Genomic DNA, 23,359 nt, shown 5'->3' with positions numbered 1-23,359 from the left:
GTCGGTGGAACACGGAAGGTAAGGGAAGGGATGCGGAGATATTTTGTTGGAAAGGCTACAGATACCCATGTAACTGAAATGTGCATTTTTGTTTGCAGATGATTATGTGTGTCTACTGTCTTTCCAAAATACATCAATCAGCCTGTAGCGGCACACATATTTATTACATGATTTTATTTTTGCCTGAATGCATCACAAAAAAATCCCCCAGGTCTCTGCTCATATTCGTTCTATTTCCCTGTTATGCTCTCACCTTTTACTCACTTCCCTCCATTTGCTATCTTGCTCCTTTTCCCCTTGTATTGTCTCCTCCCATATCGATCTGAGTCTATCTACAGTCTCATAGGTCATCCTCCTTTCTAATGTCAAGCAACTTCCCTTCTCTCCTTTAGAACAAAGCTCAAATGACCTCTTCTCTAACATGCCTCCCTGGCTAAGGCTAGTGGTTAAACATTGAGGCTGTGTAGTAAGACAAATCTGTCTTTGAAACCTGTGTCTCTCATTCACCATCTTTGTGATTTTGTGCCAGTCATTTGGCTTCTCCAGGCCTTGCTGTCCTCACCTGTAAAATAGGGGTGAGGCATCCTCTGCACCAGGAGCTAGTGAATATAAAAAGGGATAATAAATGTAAAGAGCTTAGTAGAGAACCTGGCACACCCTTAGCCTTTAACAGTCATTGTTAATCGTAAATTCAAATTGTCTAGAGGGCCTCAAGCCTAAGTCGTGCATATATACGGTGATTTCATTGGTAGGTATTTATTTTGACTCTAAGTGCTTTCCTGATACACAGTGGGAGGCAGGGCAGCTGTGCTGCAAAACTCCAATGGGAACAATGCCCCCAGGGGTACCGCAAGCCTGGGGAGGAGAAGGAGGCTTTTCCTTTTGGTTTGTTTCTTTCCACAGTTTGATTAGTTTAACTCTATAAATACATTACTTTAATGTTTTAAAGTGGCAGTGGGGTTTCTGGGCAGGGAGAATTTGGGCCTTTTTGTTGGTCTGTTTGGTTTCTATCTTGTACCACTATTTTTTTTTTAACGTAACTAATAATACACTTTCAAGAAACTCAGTATTTTAGAAGTTATTCTAGTCAGAATTAGGATTTTAGGAAAAGATGGATCAGAAAGTATTTGTTAGCAGAAAGAGAGATGAACATCAACAGTGGATTTGGATGCACTACTTACAAATAACATAATCTCATCAAACCTTTATTTCCTCGTATCTGTAAGGCAGCTGATAATTCCAACCACATTAGGGTACTTTCCGGTACCTGAATGACATACTGTGCATGTAAAGGACCCAGTGCAAAGTCTGGCATACAACGGATTCCCAAAAAATGGTACCTGTGATCATTTTTATGATGTGCAAGTTGCTGTCCTAAATTGGTGGCTTATAACAGGTTAGAATTAAGATGTGGCTTAAAATTAACAATTAAATTGGGGTTGGTATTAGGATTAGTAGAGTCTGTAATAGCTTAGGGTTAGGGTTGAAATTAGAATTCAATTAAGGTTAGAATTAAAACACGTACAAAGGTTATTATTAAGGATAGGGTTAATTAAAACTGTATAATAGAAACAAGAAGCAGTATGAGGAATCCTGGTTTAGTTGGGTGGAAAATTAAAGGGGAAAGCAAATACGGAAACCTGTATAGAATTTACTGATAAAGAAAAAGTCATACAGAGGCGAAGGGTTAGAGGGCAAAGCAGAACCGAGGCAGGCTTCTGAGATTTTTCCTTCAGGTGCTGTCATCCCCCTCCTAGATGAATATGTAGTATTCACCCTACTCAGGCCGAGTTCCTGCCCTCCCCACTCCCTGAGAGGAGGCGCGTGGGGAAAGGAATGCCCAGGGCCCACACAGCTGCACAGCCCAGCACCGGTGCCAGCGCCACATTCCTCAACCCTAGCCACCCAGGCTGCTGCTGAGTGGATAGGGGCACCCAGGAGCCAGAACTCGCCTTCTCTCCACTCCCCTTCACTGTTCCCCCCAGTTTTCACTGTGGTGACCAGTTCTTTAATCCCACAGACAACCTACTCCAGACTTTGTGCAAGTCTCTGGGAAACACAGCTTGTATGTCATAGCATTTTAGAGTGCAAAGTAACCATAGAGATCACAAAGCAACATGGATACTCTTATTTTACCTGTTTTCGGGATGAGGATAATCCTTGCAGGTCAGGCTTTCTTTGTAAAATTCTTTTCCTAGTGAAAAGGGTGCCTGTAAGATGCTGGGTGCACAGAGACAAAGGGCATTAGAGCGATTATAGGTAATGAGTTATTCCAAATGGAGACATCTGCCTCTGTAGGAGACACTACCCTTTCACTCTGAGATATGCAGAAGTGGAAATTCCTCAAAGAGGACAATGCTGGAGAGTAATGATTCTCCTTATTCCTCCTGCCCCCGAGAGTATATCTGCCTCCTTTATCCAATACCTTAAGCCCTCTACCACATCCCCGTGTGAACACAGAAAGTCACCTAACTTCTCTGAGTTTCATTTTCCTCATCTGTTCAACAAGGGGTATTAATTAGGTAATCCTGAAGGTCCCTTACAATTCTAATACTCTTTTATCCTATAATTCCAAAAGCCAATGACTGCTTCCTATTCCCAGGGCCTAAAGTACTGCCAAACTGATGCTAATGATGCAGAAAAGGGAAGGAGCCAGTAGGAAAAGAGCATTCCAGAGTCTTATTTGCTTGCTCTTAATACTCTCTCTCCACAAAAGCTCTCGCCCTCTCCTCCCACCCTTGGTTCTCATCCCAGTGCAGTTACAGTAGAGGGTGGGGACAGACCAGCAGAGTAGTTAGAGAATTAAAGGACAGGCAGAAGGGGATCACGGCAGAGTAGCAGATGGAAAAGGTGATTAGTGACAGGAGCTTGGGACCTAATTCCACATCCTGCCATCCCAATCCCACCCATGCCCACTCTCATTCCCCCCAACACTAACCTGTCCTCTCTTAATCCCACTTAGATGATCTCTAAAACTTCTTCTAGCTCCAAAGATAATACTCTTTATCCATCAAGACTCTTTAACTAGGATAGCCTGATCCTTCTTCTCCGAAGCCGTATTCTCTCTTTGAAAACACACCCACTCGTTCCTTTTCTCTGAAGGACTAAACTCATGCCGACCTAATCCCACCTCTGTCGGAAGGTCCAATTTTCCCCTTATCTCCCCTCCTGCCCCACCCCATAGTCCAGTCTCACCTCTCTCTTACATCCAGGTGTCTGTATCCCTCAACCACACTCCTCCCTCTAGCTTTGCCTCTCACAGATATCAAGGTGTCAGAGAACCCCCAGGGAGGCAGAGAACCCCAGAGCAGTAGAACGGTTTGGAGTCACTAAGATGTGTCAAGGTAGGCAAGTCAGGCAACCCAAGGTGGTCAAAAACTCTTACAAATAATTCTTAATAAACACCCAGACATTCAGTAAGTGTTCAAGAGGTAGGCAGAGCTCTTCTCCCAGAAACGATAGATAAACTCCACACACAGCGAGAAGAAAAACAGAGGGGCAGCTTTCTGGCTATCCTCAAGGGTCTTCCTGGAGAATATTCTCTCTCATCCTCTCCACCAGTGACTAACATTCATACAGAGCTTTACTGATTACTAAGTACTTTCCACATCCTTGTCCTTGAGTTACTAGGTGACAGAGACATTAAGTCCATCACAAACAGCTGTGAAGCCTATCTGAGAGGAGGAAAGATTACCCAAACGTTGAAGATTAGCACAGTGAGGTACAAGCAGTTCAGAGAGGGGACTGGTCCAGGGCTTAGAAGACAGGCACCCAAATCCCTCATCTAGGGACAAAATTGGCCTCCCAAGATTGGACGGCACTTTAAAAATCATATGATTCCTTGTGTTTTCTACTATTAATTGTCAGTATAACCTTGGGTAGATCAATTCATACCCTTTGGGTCTCAGTTGCACCTGTGTAATAAGGGATTGGACCAAATATTTTCTAAGAATCCTTATATACATAAAATTCTTTGATTCAGAGATTCTAAAATTTAGGAATGTATTCCCAAAAGCTAAGTTTGAGCAAAACTGACTCAGAAGGATCTCTTTCTGAGACGTACCAAGACTCTTCCAGAGAACTTCAATCACAAAAAAAAAAAAAACCCAAACCCCAGGGGGCTTGGCACTCAGGAGCCAAGAGCAAGTACAGACACCCCACCTCTCTCATTCATCTTATATCTGGCCTCAGGGGCAAGAACTGCATTAGCCACAGATGCACTGGCCCTTAAGAGGGCAGCTTCCTGAGGGTCTGTAGATCAGATCGTTCACCCAGGAATCTTACTCACTAAAATTTGAGAAGGAAGGACAAACTCCTTTGAAATATTAAGAAGAAAAATATTGGGGGTAAGGGCTGGGAGTAAAGTGGGGGAATAGGAAGGATTAAGGGGGGAAACCACTGAGTTGCTTTGTAGGCAGCTTGGTTGGGCAGAGTCTGAAGGGAAGTCACTGTTTTTAGATGGGGAGTAATTTCTTTGAGGAGGGATTGAGAGAAGTGTTGATTCCCATGGCCTGGGGGCTTGCTGGAAGATGCCTGTCAAAGGAAATTGCCTGGGGCTACAAGTTGTTACTGGGCGTATAACTAGGGGCTCATTTGGTCAGAGGAACTAGGGATGTTAGTGCTTTGGAGATTGACCAGGGTAACTGGTTACCCATGGAAGAGATGTCCCTGGGCATACTGTTGATAGGGGAACCCCAGGGCTCCTGGGGATCCCGGGTTGCCAAAGGAGGGAGGGCGGGGCTGGAGGATCTCGGGCTAGTGGGCACACCCTTGCCCAGGCGGGCAGTGGCCGATCCCGCCAGTTGGCCCAGGGCCCTGCCCGACCCCCCCCTCCCTCCCTCCCTCCACCCCAAGCCTAAGAGGGGTGGGCGGCAGGTCCCACTGCTGAGCCAGCTCTCTCCCTCTGCTCCACGCCCGAGCCGGGCTGGTGGAGCTCCCGAGGGAGAAGGTGGAAGGCACCACGACTGCGCGCAGGGGGTGCGTGAGGCGGGGGGGGGGGGGGGCGTGGGGAATGCGGCAACCTGTCCCCCCCGCGACCAGCCCAGCCCCCGTCACCCCCCCTCCACCTCCAACCGAATGGTTTGCTCCGAGCGCCCTATTTAATCCCCGCGACTGCAGCAGCGCCGGCTCCCTCCCGGTCCCCGCCTCGGCCCCGGGCTCCGAAGCGGCTCGGGGGCGCCCTTTCGGTCAGTGTCGTCGTCTACCCCCTCCCCAGCCCCAGCCCCTGGGGATCCAGGCTCGCCAGCGCCCAGCCAGGGAGCCGGCCGGGAAGCGCGATGGGGGCCCCTTCCGCCCTGCCCCTGCTCCTGCTTTTCGCCAGCTGCTGGGCGCCCGGCGGGGCCAACCTCTCCCAGGACGGTGAGTGAGGGAGGGGGCGGCGCCAGGGGAGGGGGGGTGGGACCGGGGCGGGGGTTCCGACCGGCTGCGGGGGCGGAGGGAGCCTGTTGGCTTTGTTTGGAAGCGGGGGTTAAAGTCGCCAGTCGCTGCTGATACCCCTGTGTCTGTCTCTGAGCGTCCGTGTCTCTGTGGATCGTGGGGTGTGCCGGGTATGCCCCCTCCTTGTACACCGTCGAGTGTGTCTGCGTGTGCAGTCGGGGTTTGGGTCTGTTATAAGCATCCCGGGGTATGGATGTGTTGATGTCCGTGTGTGTGTCTGGGTGTGCGCGTCTGTGTTGGTGTCTGGTTCTGCGTTTCTGTGTCAATATCTGTGTGTATGTCTGTGTCAGTGTGTGTTGGGGGCGGAGTGAGATTTGTCGCTGTTTCAGTCAGGGCGTGTGTCGGGTGTTTGTGTATGTATGTCTGGAGGGGTTGGGTAGCCAGTGCAATACCCCAAACTGCTGTATGCAAACATTTCTGCTCCCCAGCCCGTCCCCACCACCGGCGGCGGAGCTCCGAGTGGGCAGGGAAGGGAGCCTGGGTGAGGCTCTTGAGGGGGGCGTGGGCAAGGAAGTGGGGGGCTTCTTCTTGGAGCAAAACAACAACACTGGGCGGAGAGGGCCCCGGGATGGCAACATCCCTAGCGGTGGCAGAAGCTGGTAAAAGAAACCCAGACGAGAGCGGAGGAGGGGGATGGGGGGGGCAGTGGGGAGAGGCTGGGCAAAGGGAAGGATGAAGGTATTTGGGGAGGAGGATGCATAGAAAACCCAAAGCTTTCCTGGGCTAAGGATTGATTTTCCAAATTTGGGGTGGGGTGTCTTGCCTAGCCCCCTTTGCTTCAGTCAGGAACTCAAACCTTCTTGGGTTTGTCACGGTAGAAAGATGAAGGAAGAGAGTGGGGGGGGGGAGAAAGGAGGCGGGGCCAGGGGTGAGGGGACTTGGGGCCCCCTCCTGCCCTGGACCGGGCTATGTAGGTCAGCTCTGTCGGGGCACCTCAGCTTTCTTAAAGGCTGCTGACGATTAATGGGGTGGCAGGGGGCAGTTTGTAGGGAGACCAGGAAGGGAGCCACAGCTTCGAGCCTCAGGTTCCCGGAGGAGGGAGGGCAGGCTGTGAAGGGACTAAAGGAATGCATCCTTAGGTCTCCTCCGCCCCTATGTGAGGCAGGCTGGGCTGGGGGAGGGGAAGAGGGACCGGGACCTCTGCAGAGCCAAGGGATGTGGGGACAGTGAAGGGGAGGGTGGTGGCTATGCCCGGCCAGATGCCAACGGAAAACAGAAAGAACCGCAGGGGAGGAGAAAGGGGAGGCGGCTCCTGGGTGATGGACCCAGTGGCCAGAAGGGATGGGCACAGGGCGGGGCGGGGGTGGAGAGGGGAGGGGTTGAAACTGGGGATGATGATGTAGAGAATTTCATCTGAAGGAAACAGGCGAAGAGCCCGGGTGCTGGAGGAATAATTGCTCCATCTCGCCTGACCTGCTCCCCTAGCCCTGTCTCCATCATGATAAAGGAGTTTCTGCTGGTATGAGGACACTGGGGATCCCCTACCTACAGCTGGCTGGCTGAGTCCTTCTACTCTGTACCCATTAACCCTCCCCAGGGGAGTTCCTGCCCAAGTCACCATAGAGACAGCAGCCCCTCCTCTCCCCTGTGTGGAATCCCCCTTCCCCAGAGGACTGTCCTGATGACCCTACTCGCTGAGGAGGTGAAGAGAGTCCTGAGGGAGGGCAGGCTAAGTGCAAGGCAAGGAGAGGCTGCTGGGTGTATGGACCACAATAACGAGTCTCTACTAAGCCTTGACTTTCAGCTGCAGCCCCTGGCCTTCCCATCCTGGTAGCTGGGTTTAAGAGAGACAAGCATGACCCAAACTGCCCCTGTTCGGCCATGGGAACTGATGGGGCCAGGCTGAGACCTAAACAGAATGAAGTCATCCCAGAAAGCTGTGAGCTCAATCCTAGGATGTAAACATTGGAGAAGAGAGAAAATCCATACCCTAGCCAAGTCTTTCTTCACCAACTGCACTATTCTTTCCTGGTCTTCAATTCGGGCTCCAGCCCCTACTCAGGCTTTAAGGTTTAGAGGAAGAGAAATGCTTTATCCATATATATATATATATATATATATATATATATATATATCAGAGCAGTGGCTTGAGGGAAGAGTGGAAGGCAGTACATTTTGAATGGAGAATGTCCGGAGGAGGGGTTGAGAATTTGGCGATGGGGAGGGAGATCTGTTCCCAAGACAGAGTCAAATCAAGCATCATTTTCCTTGTAGAGCATCATCTGTGCAGACAGTGGACATATGTCTGGTTGTAATGTCTCAGGATGTACTGATGTACAAGAGGCACAACCACATGTGATCTTCTATCTAAATTAATTCTACTTCTTAGCTTCAGGATCAAAAAAGACCCACTCTGACGGGGGAGGTAGGTGCATAGATTTAATGCTCATGGGTGGTGATCCTAAGGCCATTCTGCCCAGGATCATGAAGAAGGTGTGTCTAGTACCCCTGACTTGGCCTGAGGTCCCTGGGCAGGGAGCTAGGCAGTATATGGCTTACCTGGTAACATTTGACCAAAACAAGAAGAGACGTGGTGTGAAAGTTTAAGGACAAGATATCCTAATACACGGATGCTGGAGTGGTCAAGGGTGTATGGCAGAGAGGGTATTTCCATTTAGAATGAGGAAAACAAACTTCATATGCTGCTGGGGTATACAGCTCCCTGAAGTACAGCATACATTTTTTTTTTTTTTTTGGTTTCATAAGGCTGAACAGGGATTGAGAGGTTGGAGAAGGGCAAACAACTGTTATCTGAACCCGGCCATGAGTGCTGTGGCTAGAAACTCAGGGATGGCTTAGATATTCAGAGTTTGCCACCTGCCCCTTCCTTCTCACGTTTCTCCACTAGTATTGGTAGAAGTTGGCAGTTCCAGCTTTGGGGGATACAAGGCCTGTGAACTTAATGTATTCTGTGGTTGTCTTTCTGGTGAGCAGCTCAACATTCAACATTGCAACCAGACTTCCTTGGATTCTTCCTTTTCAAGTTATTTCCAGCACTCTGTGAGCTGATCTAGTGCAGAGACAGACAGGTGGGCAGCCTCACTTTGCTTTATACCAGGATATAGCAGTTTAACTTTGGACTGCACTGCCTCACACATGAATATCTTTCCCTTCCCAATGACCTTCTGTCCACTGCCATCCATTCTGCAGCCCCCTGGCCAGGTGCCCAGTGCAGAGATCATGCCCAGTGTGCCGGAGAAATCCAGCAGGCATTCACTCTAGAGCTGCCCACAGATCTGCTTGGCAGACCTACTCCATCCAGTTTCTGTTCCTAGTTGCAGCTGTAGCTGTTCTGTTTCTGCTCCTGTTCTCTTCCCAGTTGCAGCTGGGAACCCCTGGGAAGGAGATGCTCTCCCCTCAGACATGTGCACTTTCTGGCACAAAGAAGCTGAAACCGTCAGAGAGACACTGGTATCATACAGTCTGTCTGATGTGGGGTCCAAGCTGTGGCATGTCAGCTGCCTATCCAGCAGTTACACCAAAGATTCTGTCCTAAGCTCTCCCTAGGGCTAGGCAGCACTGTTGGTTTTAGTAGTTTCTTTTAGTACAGTGGTTTTCTCACTTTTATCTTTAAAGATGTGAAATTCCTTTATCAAATAAATAAAACAGATCCAAGGAGAATTACTCTTATTGAAACAGATAAGACCTGGAGCCCTCTCACCCTTCTTCTTGGCTTCCCCTACACTCCCCCTAATCCTTAAGGCATAGACAGAGGTTCTGCCACATACAGTTTGAAATCCTCTGCCCTAGACTAACAGTAAATGAGACAGCTCACTACCCTTAGGTGTCTTCTCTCTCTCTCTCTCTCTCTCTCTCTCTCTCTCTCCTTCCAGCTGAGGAGAAAAGGAGGGCCAAATCTAATTTCAAGAGCGCCTTGTTGGAGACATTCACTATTCACTTGAAGAATGACTCATAGTTCTGCAGCCATAAAATTCCACAGATGGCATCTTTTTGGTGCTCTGGTCACTTTGAAACAGGAGACTAAGTAGTTGTGCCATTGCTCTGAAAATCCTTAGATCTGATTTTGGTACCCCTTGGTATTACTACTACTTTCTTGCAGTCCAAATAATATATACAATAGAATCAAAAGCTGCTTGTCCTTAGGTCACAAAAAAATAACCTAGGAAAAGATCCTCACAGTTCTCATCAGAGAAATAATAAAACCCCTGGGGCTGTGGCTAGTCACATTCTTTGTTGTTTCCTACTCCAACAGAACCAGCCCAACAATCCCTTTTTTGTCATCTATTTCTCAGTAATGGAATTTCACTGAAGGGTGGTAATCTAGCCTCCAGGTTCTCCATGAAAGCAAGCTGTGGACTGGACCAGCTCCTTACTGACTACTGAATGAAAAAGCCAGGGTATTAGATAGTTTTGTTAATTATATCTTCTCCTTTCATTTTTCATGCTAAAAGTTAATATTTCCTGTTTAATCATCGGCCATAGGTCAACGTACTGGAACAGTTTGTTTCCTGGATAAGGTCATGTCCTAGAAGTCCATCCATAAATTCCGAGAATAGCCATCCTCATGGGAATGCTTATAAGAAATAGAGAGAAACAAACCACCAGAAAAGCAAGCCATCAGAAAAAGATTCAGGGTCTCTAAGAACTCAGTCAAATTAAGAACAAACACTCCACGTAATTGTAAAATAGAGGAGAACAAGTCTCTGGGGCCAAAGATCTGCTTCTTCCTCTAGGATCAGCAGCAGAGATGATTCTTTACAGGGTCAGAACCAGCTGATGCTCAGAGGTTTTATAACCTAAGTAAAAACCCAATCCAATCCTGTTATAACAAGGAGATCCATCCATTCTAGCACTGAGAAGTCAAGTTGTCAAGAGTCTTGAACACATGAAGCTGCTGAGATTTTTTACAAAATATAAGCTCATTAAAGCTACATAGTCTTCATGGAAGCAACAAGTACTGAAAGAGAGAACTATCTGTCCCTTTACTGAAATTCCCCTAAGTCTAAAGAGAGTGGCCAAATTTCCCAACTAACACAGAGGCCTCTAAGTCCTGAGGACAATACCCTTTTTAAGAGTCATAATCCATTCCATTTTTCTGTGTATGATCAAGACTGGACGATTCACAGCAATTTGGGGTGCCTTAGAGCACCCGGACTCTGATACACCTCATACCCTATCTGACTGTAATACACATTTTGGTTTCCTCATGCCTAGCGTGTCTCTGAGGGGACACAGGCTTTGTGGTGCTCTTTTTCCCACACTGAAAGATACTATTAATTTCATGCATAATTGGTTGTAGCAAGTCAAAACCTCTTCCACCACCACTGATACTAATGTAATTTTCATAATTACTGAGGCTTATGTTGACAAACTCAGTCTGGTGGCGGTCCTCACTTTTTAGCACAGTCTCTTGGTTGTATGTGTGGCAGGTTCAAACAGAGTACTTCAGGAGGCCTTTGAGAGCAAGTGATGTGTGTGGTGTGATCCTAGCAGAAGCCCTGATGTCTGGCTTGAGAGCTGGCTGCCTTAACCTATGATCCTGGTCGCCCTGTTCTTTGTGGAACAAACCACAGGTGCTTTGAGCTCTCCATGGTGCTAGCCCCTGACAGGGATGCTCCAGGCTCTTCTTGCTGCTCTCCGTGGTCCTGCTCCCATCCAAGCTCCTAATCTCTTTACTCTCTACACTGCAGCCCTCAGAACAGGGCTGGAACTTCCCTCCCCCTACCACAAACACACACATGATCTTGGTTATGATCCCTGACCTGCTCCACCAGAAAGAGGTAAACAAGACCTGTAGATACAGCTCTGGAGAGTCTTCATAACCACCTAATCCCCTGTAGGAAGGGGACAGAAAGAGCAAATAATACTGAGGTTGAAAAGAAGTGTGGTTTGCAGTGTTCAGGAGACTAGGACATAGAGTGACCTCAAATGGCCTCAAAAAAACTGAATGTTTTGCCATATATGGACTCATAGATTTAAAACAGAACTACAAATAGTTGTGGTTTAGATCGAGACAGCATTGCTCATACACTATAACCACATATACACTATAAATGTGGAATGCAAAATGAGTCCTACTCAGTTTATGAGCATGTACCTCTTAACACCATTCTGAGCCTGACAACCAACTCTAATTGTCCTGTCATGGTACCCATTGTTCCTGTCCCCTCAGCCTTAGCAGTAAACGTAAAGACAACATATAGGATAGGTTATCAGAATAGATAATAGAGGAATTCGATATATGAGAGGCATAGAAGGTAAATATCAAATCCCTGACTCATGTCCCTCATCATTATAACCATCTAGTACAGACTACGTGGCCTTAAATATAACCATCCTATCCCAGAGTCCAAGTCCTTGGCCAGATCTCAGGAGCTGGATCTTTAAACTCTTTTGGGGTATCTGCCAATGATCCCAATGAGAATGCTCAGCCCCTGCCAGTCTGAGACTAGACAGCCAACATGTTCCTCCCATCACATCAAAGCTACACAAGCTTCTCTTCCCCTAAATGCTGATTTCCCCACGTCAGTTTTGCATAATAGTTCATAGAATAGTTAACACTTATGAATGACCTACACCAGAGTGAGGCTGGGGAAACAGGTTTCCAGAATTAATTTCCAGGACCCCTCTTCCATTTCCTTCTTTGATACAAGGAGAAACTTCATTCCTCAAGGACAGGTAATGGAAGTGATTTATCTCCATGAGAGAGCCTTCAAGAAGACAGAATTAGGGTTATGGTAACAGCTGGAGTTTCTCCCATCTACTCATCTCCCTGAGACCCCGTTCCCATAAAGAGCAGACATGTTTCTGAAAGGATTCTAATGCAGAGACTCCAACATTGTTTTCAATATGTGTATCATTTTTCTATGTGAGCTCTTACGTCTGGGATTCTTTAGCCCTCTCATCTCTCTCCATCTTTCTCCTGGACATCTCCAGGAGAATAAGAAAGCTAAATAATAAAAAGAACTAAAATGTTGTTTTCTCTAAGGATTTATTTTTCCTTACCCCAGCTAGACCTACACTAATTGTGTATTGATTGCTAATGATAAGCACCTTTGGCTCATTTACTTCCAGTTCAGGGTCAGAAAGGTCAGATGCATCACCTCACCCTAGGGAAAAAAAGAAAAAGAAATGAAGGCTGGCATCTCAGCCATTTATCTCTAAGCTAGCCACTACTTAGTTCTCCATTTCCTTCATATAGTCCCAGGTGTTAGCAAAATAGAATGGAGAACTATACTTCCAATAGCAGATTTCATTGGGAAGATGCAGATCCTTGTTTCTTGTGTTCATTTTTCTTCTGGGACCTGGCTCTTTGCTTCCAATTTGGATTCTAGAATTCCAGCCAAAGCCTCAGATAGAGTAAAAAGCTCCAGAAGGTGAACTGGTTTATTGAGTCTCTGACTTAAATACCCGATACTCCTTGGAAACCCAGCAAACCTCTAACAAATACATCGATGACAAGTAACTTATGACTTAGCCTAGCCTAGGTCAGTCTTTGAAGAGCCTAGAGTCAAGTTCTCTCATTATCATAAAATGAGGGGCCCGTTTTACCATCTGCTCCTAATCATTTGTCCCTCAGCAAATGTAAACTTAACAGTGAGACAGTTATACTCACTTGTTCTTACTAGTTCTTTTTGTTTGTTTGTTTTGTTTTTGCGGTTACGCGGGCCTCTCACTGTTGTGGCCTCTCCCGTTGCGGAGCACAGGCTCCGGCCGCGCAGGCTCAGCGGCCATGGCTCACGGGGCCCAGCTGCTCCGCGGCACGTGAGATCTTCCTGGACTGGGGCACGAACCCGCGTCCCCTGCATCGGCAGGCGGACTCTCAACCACTGCGCCACCAGGGAAGCCCTACTAGTTCTTACTCTAGTTCTTAAGGATGAGATATTTCCAAACACATATTATATATTCCCTCCTCTAATCTCCATCCTGTAATCTCAAACAAATATAAAAACCACCATCACTAAACCCATGGGCCTCACACATTCTCATTTATCCTCAACTGCTGCTTCATGCCAACTCTCTTCTGGTTTCCAAGCCCCGGAGTCCAGTGTCAGTGACAGATGGACTGAGCCTCAGCCCTGGGGAGAAGAGGATTCTGGCCCTCTCCTGGGGAGTTTGAGCAGGAGAGAGAGCCTGAATTCTGCTTTGGGGAGGATCTCTGAGTTTAAACCATATGGTTTGCTGGACATTAGGGATTTTGATTAATAACGGGCTTGTGAAAAGGGCTCTGTATCTGGGTCATAAGAAAATGCTATGTTTATGACCAAAAAATAATGAAAACAGGGATACAAATAGTGAAAATTGTAGTTGTCATGTGTGTAGTGAGGGACACATCCTGAAGGAGAAAAAGAGAGTCACCAGGTTGGAATATATGTGCATCTTGGGGAACAAAATCAAATGTATATCCACACTGAAGAAGAGACTCTCAAGAAGATTTAAGGAGAGGAGCTCTTTGTGTCAGAACGGAATTATTTGCCATATCGGGAACTGTGAGGTCTGCAGACTTGGAAGAATGTGTCTATCTCACAGAAGGGTTAAATTCCCAGGAAGGCCCAAAGTAATTGAACTAATTGAACAACAACCTGCCGAAAAATACATTTTTAGGTGAGAAAAGTGAAGGGCAGAGACTACATCTCAGCTAGGACTGGCGGAAGAGGGGAGCCCAGAGTAGTGTGGGTGTGTAGGGCAGACCACCTTTTGCGCCATGTGGTCTTCCTGATCACTGCCCCGAACCTGTCATCCACACCCTGATTCTGATGACCCAGTGAAGAGAAACAAGTCCGTAAAATGAGAGCCGGCCGAGATGAACACTTTCTTGCCTGACTTCTAACAAATTAAACTTTTTCACAGCATTGTTATCCCGCCACACCAAGCCATCAGCCTGAAATATCTAAAGTGCCACATTAAAGAGCAAAGAATAAGATAGAGCTTGTTGAGAAGGGAATGCATCCATGTACTCGAACAGGTATGGAGGCTCTGGAGTGTTAGGAGCAAGGCTTTGGCACCTGGTTGGAGATTCCTCAGGGAATCTGCTCTTTACTTCTCCCCAGGGTCCCTGGGCTTTCCCTCCCATTCCCAGTCCGTATTTTCTCATCGCTAAACATATTTTCCAACAAGTTAAACTGAATTATGCTTTCATTTACTCCACGCTGACTCTGTTATGTATCCTTTCCTAAGTACTTTCCTAAGATGGGGTGATTTTTTTCCCCAGTTCTATTACATACGTGTGAAAGCAGCTAGATACATTTAGGGAAAGGGTATAAAAGTGCCTGCACTTGGTTCAAGGGACATCTGAGAGTTCAAAGTCTAGACTCCTGACTCTCTATTGCATTAGAATACAGACTCCAGGTCATACCTGTTGTGATTTCTGAGTATGTGAGCATGGTGGGAAGGGAATGAGGAGATAGGGGTAAAAGGCCACTTCTAAAATGGCTCCAGGCTGTCTTCAACTGGAGTGATTTCATGCCCTACCTTAGGGACTTGCTTGAGAAACAACTGATGAAAGTCAAAGCCCTGCACAGAACCCATGCTCCTAGCAGCCCTTACTGAGCCGATCCGTTCTGCTGTGTCTCATCACCTCCCCCCAGCCTCTTAGTACAGAACACTAGACACTTGTCTGGAGCACAGAGCCCAGTCCTAGAAGGTAGGTGCTAAGGCGAGGAAGGGGCTCTTTGGGGATTAGATCCCCTTCCTTTCTGTCTCCCAACTGCAGTTCTTACTACAACACAGTATTGGCTCCAGAGGGGCTTGTTTTTGTTGGGGGCCAGCCCAGGGCTCCCTCCCAGTGCTAATGCACCGAGAACACTGACTCAATAGCAAATCAAAGCAACAGCTGTCCCCACCTCCTTCTCTGCCACCCACTTCCCAGTCTCTGCTCCTCAGAATCTTAACTAAGTCTCTGAGAGCCCCCCCCCCAGCCTACTGCAAGCCCACTTCTGCCTCCAGATTTCTTCTCTCACTAGCTCAAGAATAAGAAAAGCTCCTCTGCGTTCTTCTCTCTTCGAGTCTCTGTCTCCCACATCACAATCAGGGTAGCATCCTCCAGCTCTCCACCACACAGATGCTAGCACGCACACGTACACACGGCCTGTCCTTCTCATCACCCTTTTAACTCCTAAAGGGCATGGAAGTAGCTTCTGCCCCATGGCCTCCTCTTTGGTGAGAACCGGAATCTGCCATGAAGACCCTGACATTTGACGATGCCATTCTTCGCACCTTCAGGGACTCCTTCCTCATCTCACCCCAACTTCTGTAACCTGCCCGGCATTTAGTAGAGTTACTTCCCTTGAGATCTAGGGTCCTGGGGTCCCACACTACAACGCACAGGGAGATGGGAAGCAGGAAGAGTGGACGTCACTGGAAGTAAAGTAACACTAAATGGCAACTTAACTTCCAAATTAGCTAGTTCACAGTACTGCTATCAAATGGCAACGAGAACAGAAGACTGGGGTTGTAACCACAGCTCCCACTAGCTGCCTGTGTGACCATGCTTAAGTTTCTAAGCCTCTCTGAGCCTTGGTTCTTCATCTTTTAAATGGGAAGTTTGCGCTAGATGCTACTTAAGATTCTTGTCAACTCTAAAAGTCTATGCTTCTAAGAATCCTAGACGGGAAAATATTTTAGGAAGAATGAGGTGCAGAAAGAGAAGGCAAGGAATTACTGAACTTTGGTAATAGGGAGTCAGAAAGGACATCCAGTTCCATCCTCTGTCTAGAAGACTCAGAAAGATCTGAGGAATAACCACCTCTGGCCATTAGGGGTCAGTAGAAAATGACTAGAACATGCAAATGGACTGCAGGGTTTTAGCAAACATAGTTACTCACGGCATCTTAAACTTGTATACTTTTTTAACATTTGGATATAGGAAAACATTTGGAATAACTGGGTCTTTCTTTTCAGTGAAAAGAGGGTTAACATCAAGATGTGCTTTTTGTTTTAACCCCACCCTCACGCCCACCATAGGCAAGCTAGCCAAACTGGCCAAGTACCCTAAAGATTCCCTCCTCTTCATTCAGCCTAGAAAAGCTAAGCCCCACACCATTCCAAACCCAGGAAACAAAAGCCTTTCATTTTCAACAACTGCTTAGGATGGAACCAAAACGTATCTGCCTTCATGCAGTAATAAACCTGTTTGAGCCCAGATCCGTCCTTTCCAAACCTAAATCTCTTGGATCATCTAACAGAATAGGATCCCTGGTTCTATAAATCTGTACCTCTTGGCCACCCTTTACCAAGCTATGAGGCTAATCAGTATAGTAGGAACTTCTTACAGGGAAGGTTCCCTTCCCCACCCTATTCACCTTCCAGTTTCACTTATATCGTGTACGCCTCCTGGGAGAGTAAAGCTACACCCAGAGAGTAGTGACTTCGGGCCCAAGAGGCTGTTGGGAGCCGGAGAGAAAGTAGATAAACAAGACTCCAGGAGGGAAAACCAGACAGCAACAGAAATAATGGAGGGAGGGAACACAAAGGAGCAAGGCCTCAGCAGCTCAAGCCAGAAAGGGTGGAGGCGCCAGCGAGCTGGAGAGAAGGCCTAGATCAGGGAGGCCGGCAGCTGAAGCGTGACTGAGCTGTGAGGCTCTGAAGTGGATGTGAGCCGGAGCATATCTGAGCTGAGCAAGGAGATCCTTTAGGGGATCCTACTGCCTGTGAGGGGACAGGGGCCTGCCCTGAAGAGCAACAGGAAAGGAAGGAAGTACACCTGAAAAGACAGACAAGCCCCCATGACAGAATAACTATTACCTCTATGGCCCCAGCTTTCTTTCGTCTGACCGCACTATAACATTGGGAATGGAAGCGAATCGGGAGCTTGGGGAGGACAAAGTTAGAAAGGAACGTAGAGCAGGAAGTGAGAGAATATTTTGACACTCCTGCCCTCAGTGCCTTAGACTAGGAAACTACACAGTAACTTCCGCAGAAGTAGCATAATTCCTGGCAACCTAAGAGCAAATGTAGAAAATTGAGTTTAAAGACAGTCCTTTGTGATCACGGTGTTGTGCTCTAAAGTTACTCAGGTCAAATTAACTCCCCTCCCAAACCTTGGAATTATCTATTAAATCAGGCCTCAGATGAGACTGGTCCACTTTCCTCCAAATGCGGAAGCAGACGTTCACTGCTAAAGACAAATGTGGCTCTGCGCGTAAAGAAAAGATTAAGGCGCTGAGTTCTAATTCTGATTTCATGGCCATTCTCTTCAGTGTGTGATCGAAATACATAAAAGAATTCACTGCATAGCTAGTGTTAGGGAAGAATCAGAGTGAGATCACCTGGTCAGGGAGCCCAGTGATGGGGGTGGGTAAACCATTCTAAAAGTGGGTCCCTTCAGCACTCTGGGCCACAGCCCCCAATGTGTTTTTCCCTTGGAGATAACACTCCTCCACCCACCTGTCATGGTAGTCGTGAGGAATAACAAGTAGGCTGGGATGAAGAGTATTTTTAACTCTGGAGTTAGAGAAATGCTGAATCATCATCATCACCATCATCATCATCATCATCATCACCATCACCATCAACTCCTACTCGGGGAGTTGGTGTTTTCTATAATCTGGGAAGTGGAGTTCTGGACCCAAGCACTGGCAAGGCCAGCAGCAGTTATGCAGGGGAGCTCTGTCCCCTTGTCCCACCATCCCAAATGTGCACCCGTGACCCTATACATGGCCCTAAGGCCCATACAATGCAGATTCCCGAAACAGACAGGGCAGGGAAGATACATAAACCAAGCAATAAGGGGTTATACTGACATATAAACTTCCTTACTAGCATCACTTAAATTGGAGACAATACATTTTTATTCATTTGAGTTACTCATTTATTTATCCAATAAATATTGAGCACTTACTATGTGTGAGGTCCTGTACTGTGGATGAAAAATGAAATCAGAGGTGCCAATGGATGCTTTAAAGGGCACATTAGTAAGTCCCTGGTTCCCACCTCTGCTACTCTTAATACGAACAATTAATCAGAAGGAAATCAGTGGGTGAAAGGGCTACTTTGTCCTTTAAAATGCTGGGAGTCTTAAAGCTACTGGAACCCATGAGTAAATAGACCAAGAATTAAGAAACCCTCCAGACAACTGAGAGCAAATAAGAAGACAATCTTAGTTCGTAGCCTAGGTGCTAGAGTGCTAGGAACACGTGAGGGCATTCTGTTAGTTTTAACCAGACACGTCTATTGCTTGGTTAACTGAAGAATCATCCCAAATTATAAGGCCTTTGGGGTGAGCCCCCAAAGATAAAGATGAAGACACACCAGGAAATCCAATTAAAAATGCAATTCAGTGGATACAAATCACACCACCACCACAAGCACCCATTTCCAACTCGCTGCACTGTTATTTTTACCATATTGCAGGCTAGCGTTGTGAATTTTGTTTAGGTGAGCACCCCCAGGCCAGCAATGCAAGAAGGAATCTTTCCACCTATAACCTCTGCCCTCCCCCACCACACACACACACACACACACACACACACACACACACACACGAAGCACATGTTCCTGCAAAGGGAGGCAGTGTACTGAAGATATGCAGAAAGTCTGGGCTTTGTGGTCAGAGAGATCCAAGTTTATCCCAACACTTATTGGATGCATCATATGGACAAGTTACTTAACTTTTCTGAGTCTTAGTTAGTCTCTGAGTCTTAGTTAACACATCCTTAGCATGTGCGTCATAATACCTATTAAAGGGTTACTCTGGAATAATGAATATAGAGCACCTTGCTTGGATCATGACACACAGAGGGTAATCAATAAATAGAGATTTCCACCCATCTTGTAAACTTACAGAGCTTCAGCTCCTAGATGATCTACCCTCTTCCTTGGCCCATTTCTTCCTAGCCTTTTTGGTTTGCTATTTCCTCTTCACTGGCAGATTTTGAACCTAGTTCTCACAGTTGAAGATGTTAAGCATCTTTGATTCATTTATTAAATAAATACTCATTAAGCACCTTCTAAGTGCAGTGTACTGTATTGGGGCCAGTACCAGATACAGAGACGAATCAGATACCAACCCTACCTGCAGAATCGTTAGGAAGAAAGCAAAATTTAGGAAGAAAGCGAAACTTGCAGTACAAAAAGTAAAGAGTGATGCATAATTTAAGAAAAGTAGATAAAGTGTTGTGACTCAAAAAAAATCAGAAAGTATTTCCATCTGAGGCAATCAGGGAATCAGGGGAGCCTTCTTGAAGGAAGTGCCACAGAAAATAGGCTTTTTAGGGCTTAGATGTGTGAAGATGGGTGAAAAGCATTATCAACAGAATGACTGTGGGAAAGGGAATGTATGCAGGAAGGGAAAGGGTTTATAGAAAGAATTCCAAACAGCGTCATATGTCTGGGATATGGGGTGAGTGAAGTAAAGAAAAGACAAAGCTGAAAGACATATTGGCATCAGACCATGCAGGATGTTATTAGCCAGGCTAATAAATCTGGATATCATCTGCAGACAATGGGAAGTCAGTGAGGGTTTCTAAGCAGGGAAACAATATGACCCATATGACTGGAGCTCTCTCTCTTTATCTGTTTTTCAATGTGACTAACCTGGGCCTCCCCTTACTAAAGGTCTTGTGGACTCAAAGTCTGCATTTCCTTCCAATGACCCTGCCTGAGCAGAACTGTCATTATTTCCACTTCAAAGTGCATGCCACCTTTTCAGAGCGCTCTTAAGTTTCCCTTTCGAGTCTGAATCCATTGAGGGAATTTATGCTGATGTCACAAACAATTGGCAAGCTCTAAATCCAAAGAACAAGGCTTTCACATTCCATTCCAGGTTATAATTTCTGCCATTTATCCATGTTTCTGTGAATAACATTATAATCGCTCATCTGCACCCAGGGGAGTGGCTCTTCGGAATTTATCATTACAGGTATACAATTTTATAAAACCAGCAAGATAACTTTCAGGCATATTAACAGACAGTTCTCAAGAGGAGACATGAGATCATAAGTACTTTGGAGAATTACAAGGTAAAGTATCACCCCCAGGAGGAAAAAAAAAAACCCAGCTACTTCTTAATCAGTTTCTTAAAACACAGCAAACCGGAGTGAGTTCCTTGTAAACCTACAGAGACAATACTGTATCTCAAGCATATCCCCAATATGCCATTTATTGGAGATTATTTGTTTAGTTATCAGACCCCTCATCTAAACAATTCAGTTTAGTTTGAATGACCGACATCATCATTTCACTTATTCATCCTATTCAGAAAAAAAAAAAAAAAGCCAGCAAAATGCAGGAGGAGGGGAGGGATGAAAGGAATATAAGCAAGGAGAAAAGCAACTGAGAAGAAGGCAGAAAACAGCACAAATGAAATAAGGAGCAAGAGAATGAAGACTAAACCTATGCTATCTGGACAGAAGACATGCTCTGCCTGAATAAGAATGGACACAGCAGAGCGCCAGTCGTGACTGAATGAATTTTACCAGAGCCAATTAAATGCACTGAGAGCCCACTCTGGGCTAAGTGCTGAAAATACAAAGATGAAGAAGGGAAGGCTCCTTCTCTTCAGCAACTCTGAGTTTAGATGAGGAGGCTGATAACTAAACAAGTAAATTGCAGTACAATGGACTGAAATGCTACAAGAAACAGAAGCTGTTGAAAAAGCTTTGAGTGCACCACCAGCAGGAGAAAGAGGATCCTTGAGAGGGTGTTACTTGTGTGCCTTTAGGTAAGTCACTGAACCTCTCTAAACCTCATCTCTAAAAAGTGATTCTATCTGGCTGCCTCTCCCTCAAGGTTGTTTTGACATGAAATGAATTCATGATTGAAAATCCACTCTGCCAACTGAAAGCCCTATGCCAGCGTAGGAGATGGCTATTTTATCCGTTTGAGCAAAGGTCTATTTAGTGCTTACTTTGCGCGCTAGGTACCAATACTGTGGTGTGGGGCACTGACCCCTCTCTGGCTTCTCCCTGTCCCTCCACCATTCCAAGCTTCAGCACAACCAGTTTGGCTTCCCACTGTGTGTGGAAGCGCCCACAAACAGACGACCTGCAAAATACCGTGAAACACTCACCATCTTCCGGTTGCCTCCATTCTTGATGTCCACAGAAGGCAGCAGGGCGAGGGCACCCAGGGGGACTCTCTGTTGGATCTGAGCGCCCTTGTCCTCTTCCTGGCCGCCTTTCCTTCTCCCATCCTCTTGCCTCTCTTCACCAACACTTTCCTTGTTCGCTTTCTTGCCTACTTCTACCTGTTACAGATACTCTTTTTTTTTTCCACTGCTTTACTCCCCCTCCCCATTTGGGCATTAGCGCTTCTCCTGTTCGGGAACAGAGTCATTTCTCAAACCTCCTGGAGCATGTCTGAGGAACAGTGGAGAGGGGAGGCGTCTCCTTGAAGGCCAGTGAACCTCTGAAGCTATCTTAGAGCCCTGTCCCGAGGCTAGGACTCTTTCTAACACCCTCTCCCTTCCCCCATCCCTCTCCCTTCCCCGGTACTCCCTTCCCTCCCTCCCCCACTCTCTCCTCTCCCTCACCCTTCTTTCCCTTTGATTCTGCAACTCTCTTCCTCGTCCCCTTTCTTCTCGTGGACCCTAAGACCACGTCCCACTTATCTTTTTAGTCTCACACCCCTGCCACCCCGTACCCTCCCCACCTCCCCTACCCATCCTCCTCGGTCCCATCGCCCCCTTCTCGTCCTGTTCTCTCCCACTCCCCTCCCCCGCTGCCTCTGGAGCTGGCGCGCTGGGACAATTGGCGAAGTTCTGCCTGACTCCAGGCCCGGGACAAGGAGCAGTTCCGGACTCTGCTCAGCAGCCGATGACGTTACTGAATTTTGCGCGTGTGATTGGCTACTGCCTTTGCAATGGGAGATCCTGTAAAGATTCTCAGGGCCGGTTTCTTTGTCCCTCCGTCTCTCAGGTTGAGTTGGGGAAAATAGACCATGGAAACTATACAGTACTTCACAAAAGGGTTTAGGGGCTACCTACTAGGAAGAGAGCCGGTGACTCAAGTCTTGGGCGTGTGTTGTGCCAGATGAGGGAGCAGAGTCAGTGATATAAAATGGTGAGTGGGACTGAGAGTGGAGGAGGAAAGCTTGAGAGTCGTAGCACCGGATAGAAGGTAACAATCTAGGAAGGCGTGGGGTAACTTTCAACCCCAGCTGTGGCCTCTGTCTTCAGTGCTAAGGGTGTCACCATGAAACAGAGCTTTGGATTTAGAATCAGGCATTTAATTTCTAGTCTTTCTTCTTCTGTTTGTAGGACCTTGGGCAAGTCACTTCATTGTTTCCTCTCTTCAAGGTAGAAGTGATAATACCAACGTACTTATTTAACTGGTTTATTAAAAGGATTAAATGGGAACGTACTTTTTAATTATTAAACCTGTCATTATTTTAGTAGATAATTTGGTGTAGCAGAAAGAATCCCGGATCAGGAATGAAAAGTCTTGGGTTATCTTTCCTGTTTCTGTATGACCTTCGCCAAGTCACTTTTAACCCTAGTGGGCATCAGTGTCCTCACCTGTGAACTGGGAGAACTGGACCAGATGACCTCTAAGATCTCTGTTGGCTCTAACATTATGTGATTGACTGCCAAAGCTTAGCATCCTCCTTTAATTCACCCCTTCGGAGGAAGACTTCACTTCCTTTTTCAGGACTTGAGTTTATCTCCCCCTTTTGTGAGAAAGCCACCTTCTCTTAGGTACCCTGGTGAACCTGCTTTTCACAGGGGCCAGTCCTCTCCCCCATCCTCAACAATGAAAGTACAGATCCCAAACGGTAGCAGCTTACATGTAGGGCTCATCCTTCATGGAGACTCTCTCCCCAGGCTACTGGCAAGAGCAGAATTTGGAGCTGGGGACTCTGGCTCCACTCGAAGAGGCCATGAGCTCCACAGTCTGGAGCAGCCCTGACATGCTGGCCAGTCAAGGTGAGAATCCAGGCCCCCTCATCTCAATGTCCCGCAGTTCCCTCCGCCATCCTCACATCATCCCCCACTCATGTTGCTTCCACGCTGTGTTCTCAACTCCAC

At 46.8% G+C, this 23,359-nt stretch overlaps 1 protein-coding gene across 3 annotated transcripts in view; it reads left to right on the top strand.

Annotated features, from left to right (window-relative positions):
• The first annotated feature begins 5,109 nt into the window (after positions 1-5,109).
• Positions 5,110-23,359, top strand: part of CADM3 (cell adhesion molecule 3) — a 29,714-nt gene continuing 11,464 nt past the window's right edge. The window contains exons 1-2 of one of the 3 annotated variants that reach the window (XM_033856758.2): positions 5,110-5,358; positions 23,156-23,257. In XM_033856758.2, coding sequence (XP_033712649.1) covers positions 5,277-5,358; positions 23,156-23,257 — 184 coding nt within the window. In that variant the 5' untranslated portion in view covers positions 5,110-5,276. The remainder of the gene's footprint in view (positions 5,359-23,155; positions 23,258-23,359) is intronic. The other 2 variants (XM_033856748.2, XM_033856752.2) reach the window with 2 other exon arrangements.

This window comes from Tursiops truncatus, chromosome 1 (assembly GCF_011762595.2).
Source record: "Tursiops truncatus isolate mTurTru1 chromosome 1, mTurTru1.mat.Y, whole genome shotgun sequence".
NCBI lineage: Eukaryota > Metazoa > Chordata > Mammalia > Artiodactyla > Delphinidae > Tursiops > Tursiops truncatus.
The sequence above is the reverse complement of the archived record's forward strand: the minus strand, read 5'-3'. Positions and strand labels throughout refer to the sequence as shown.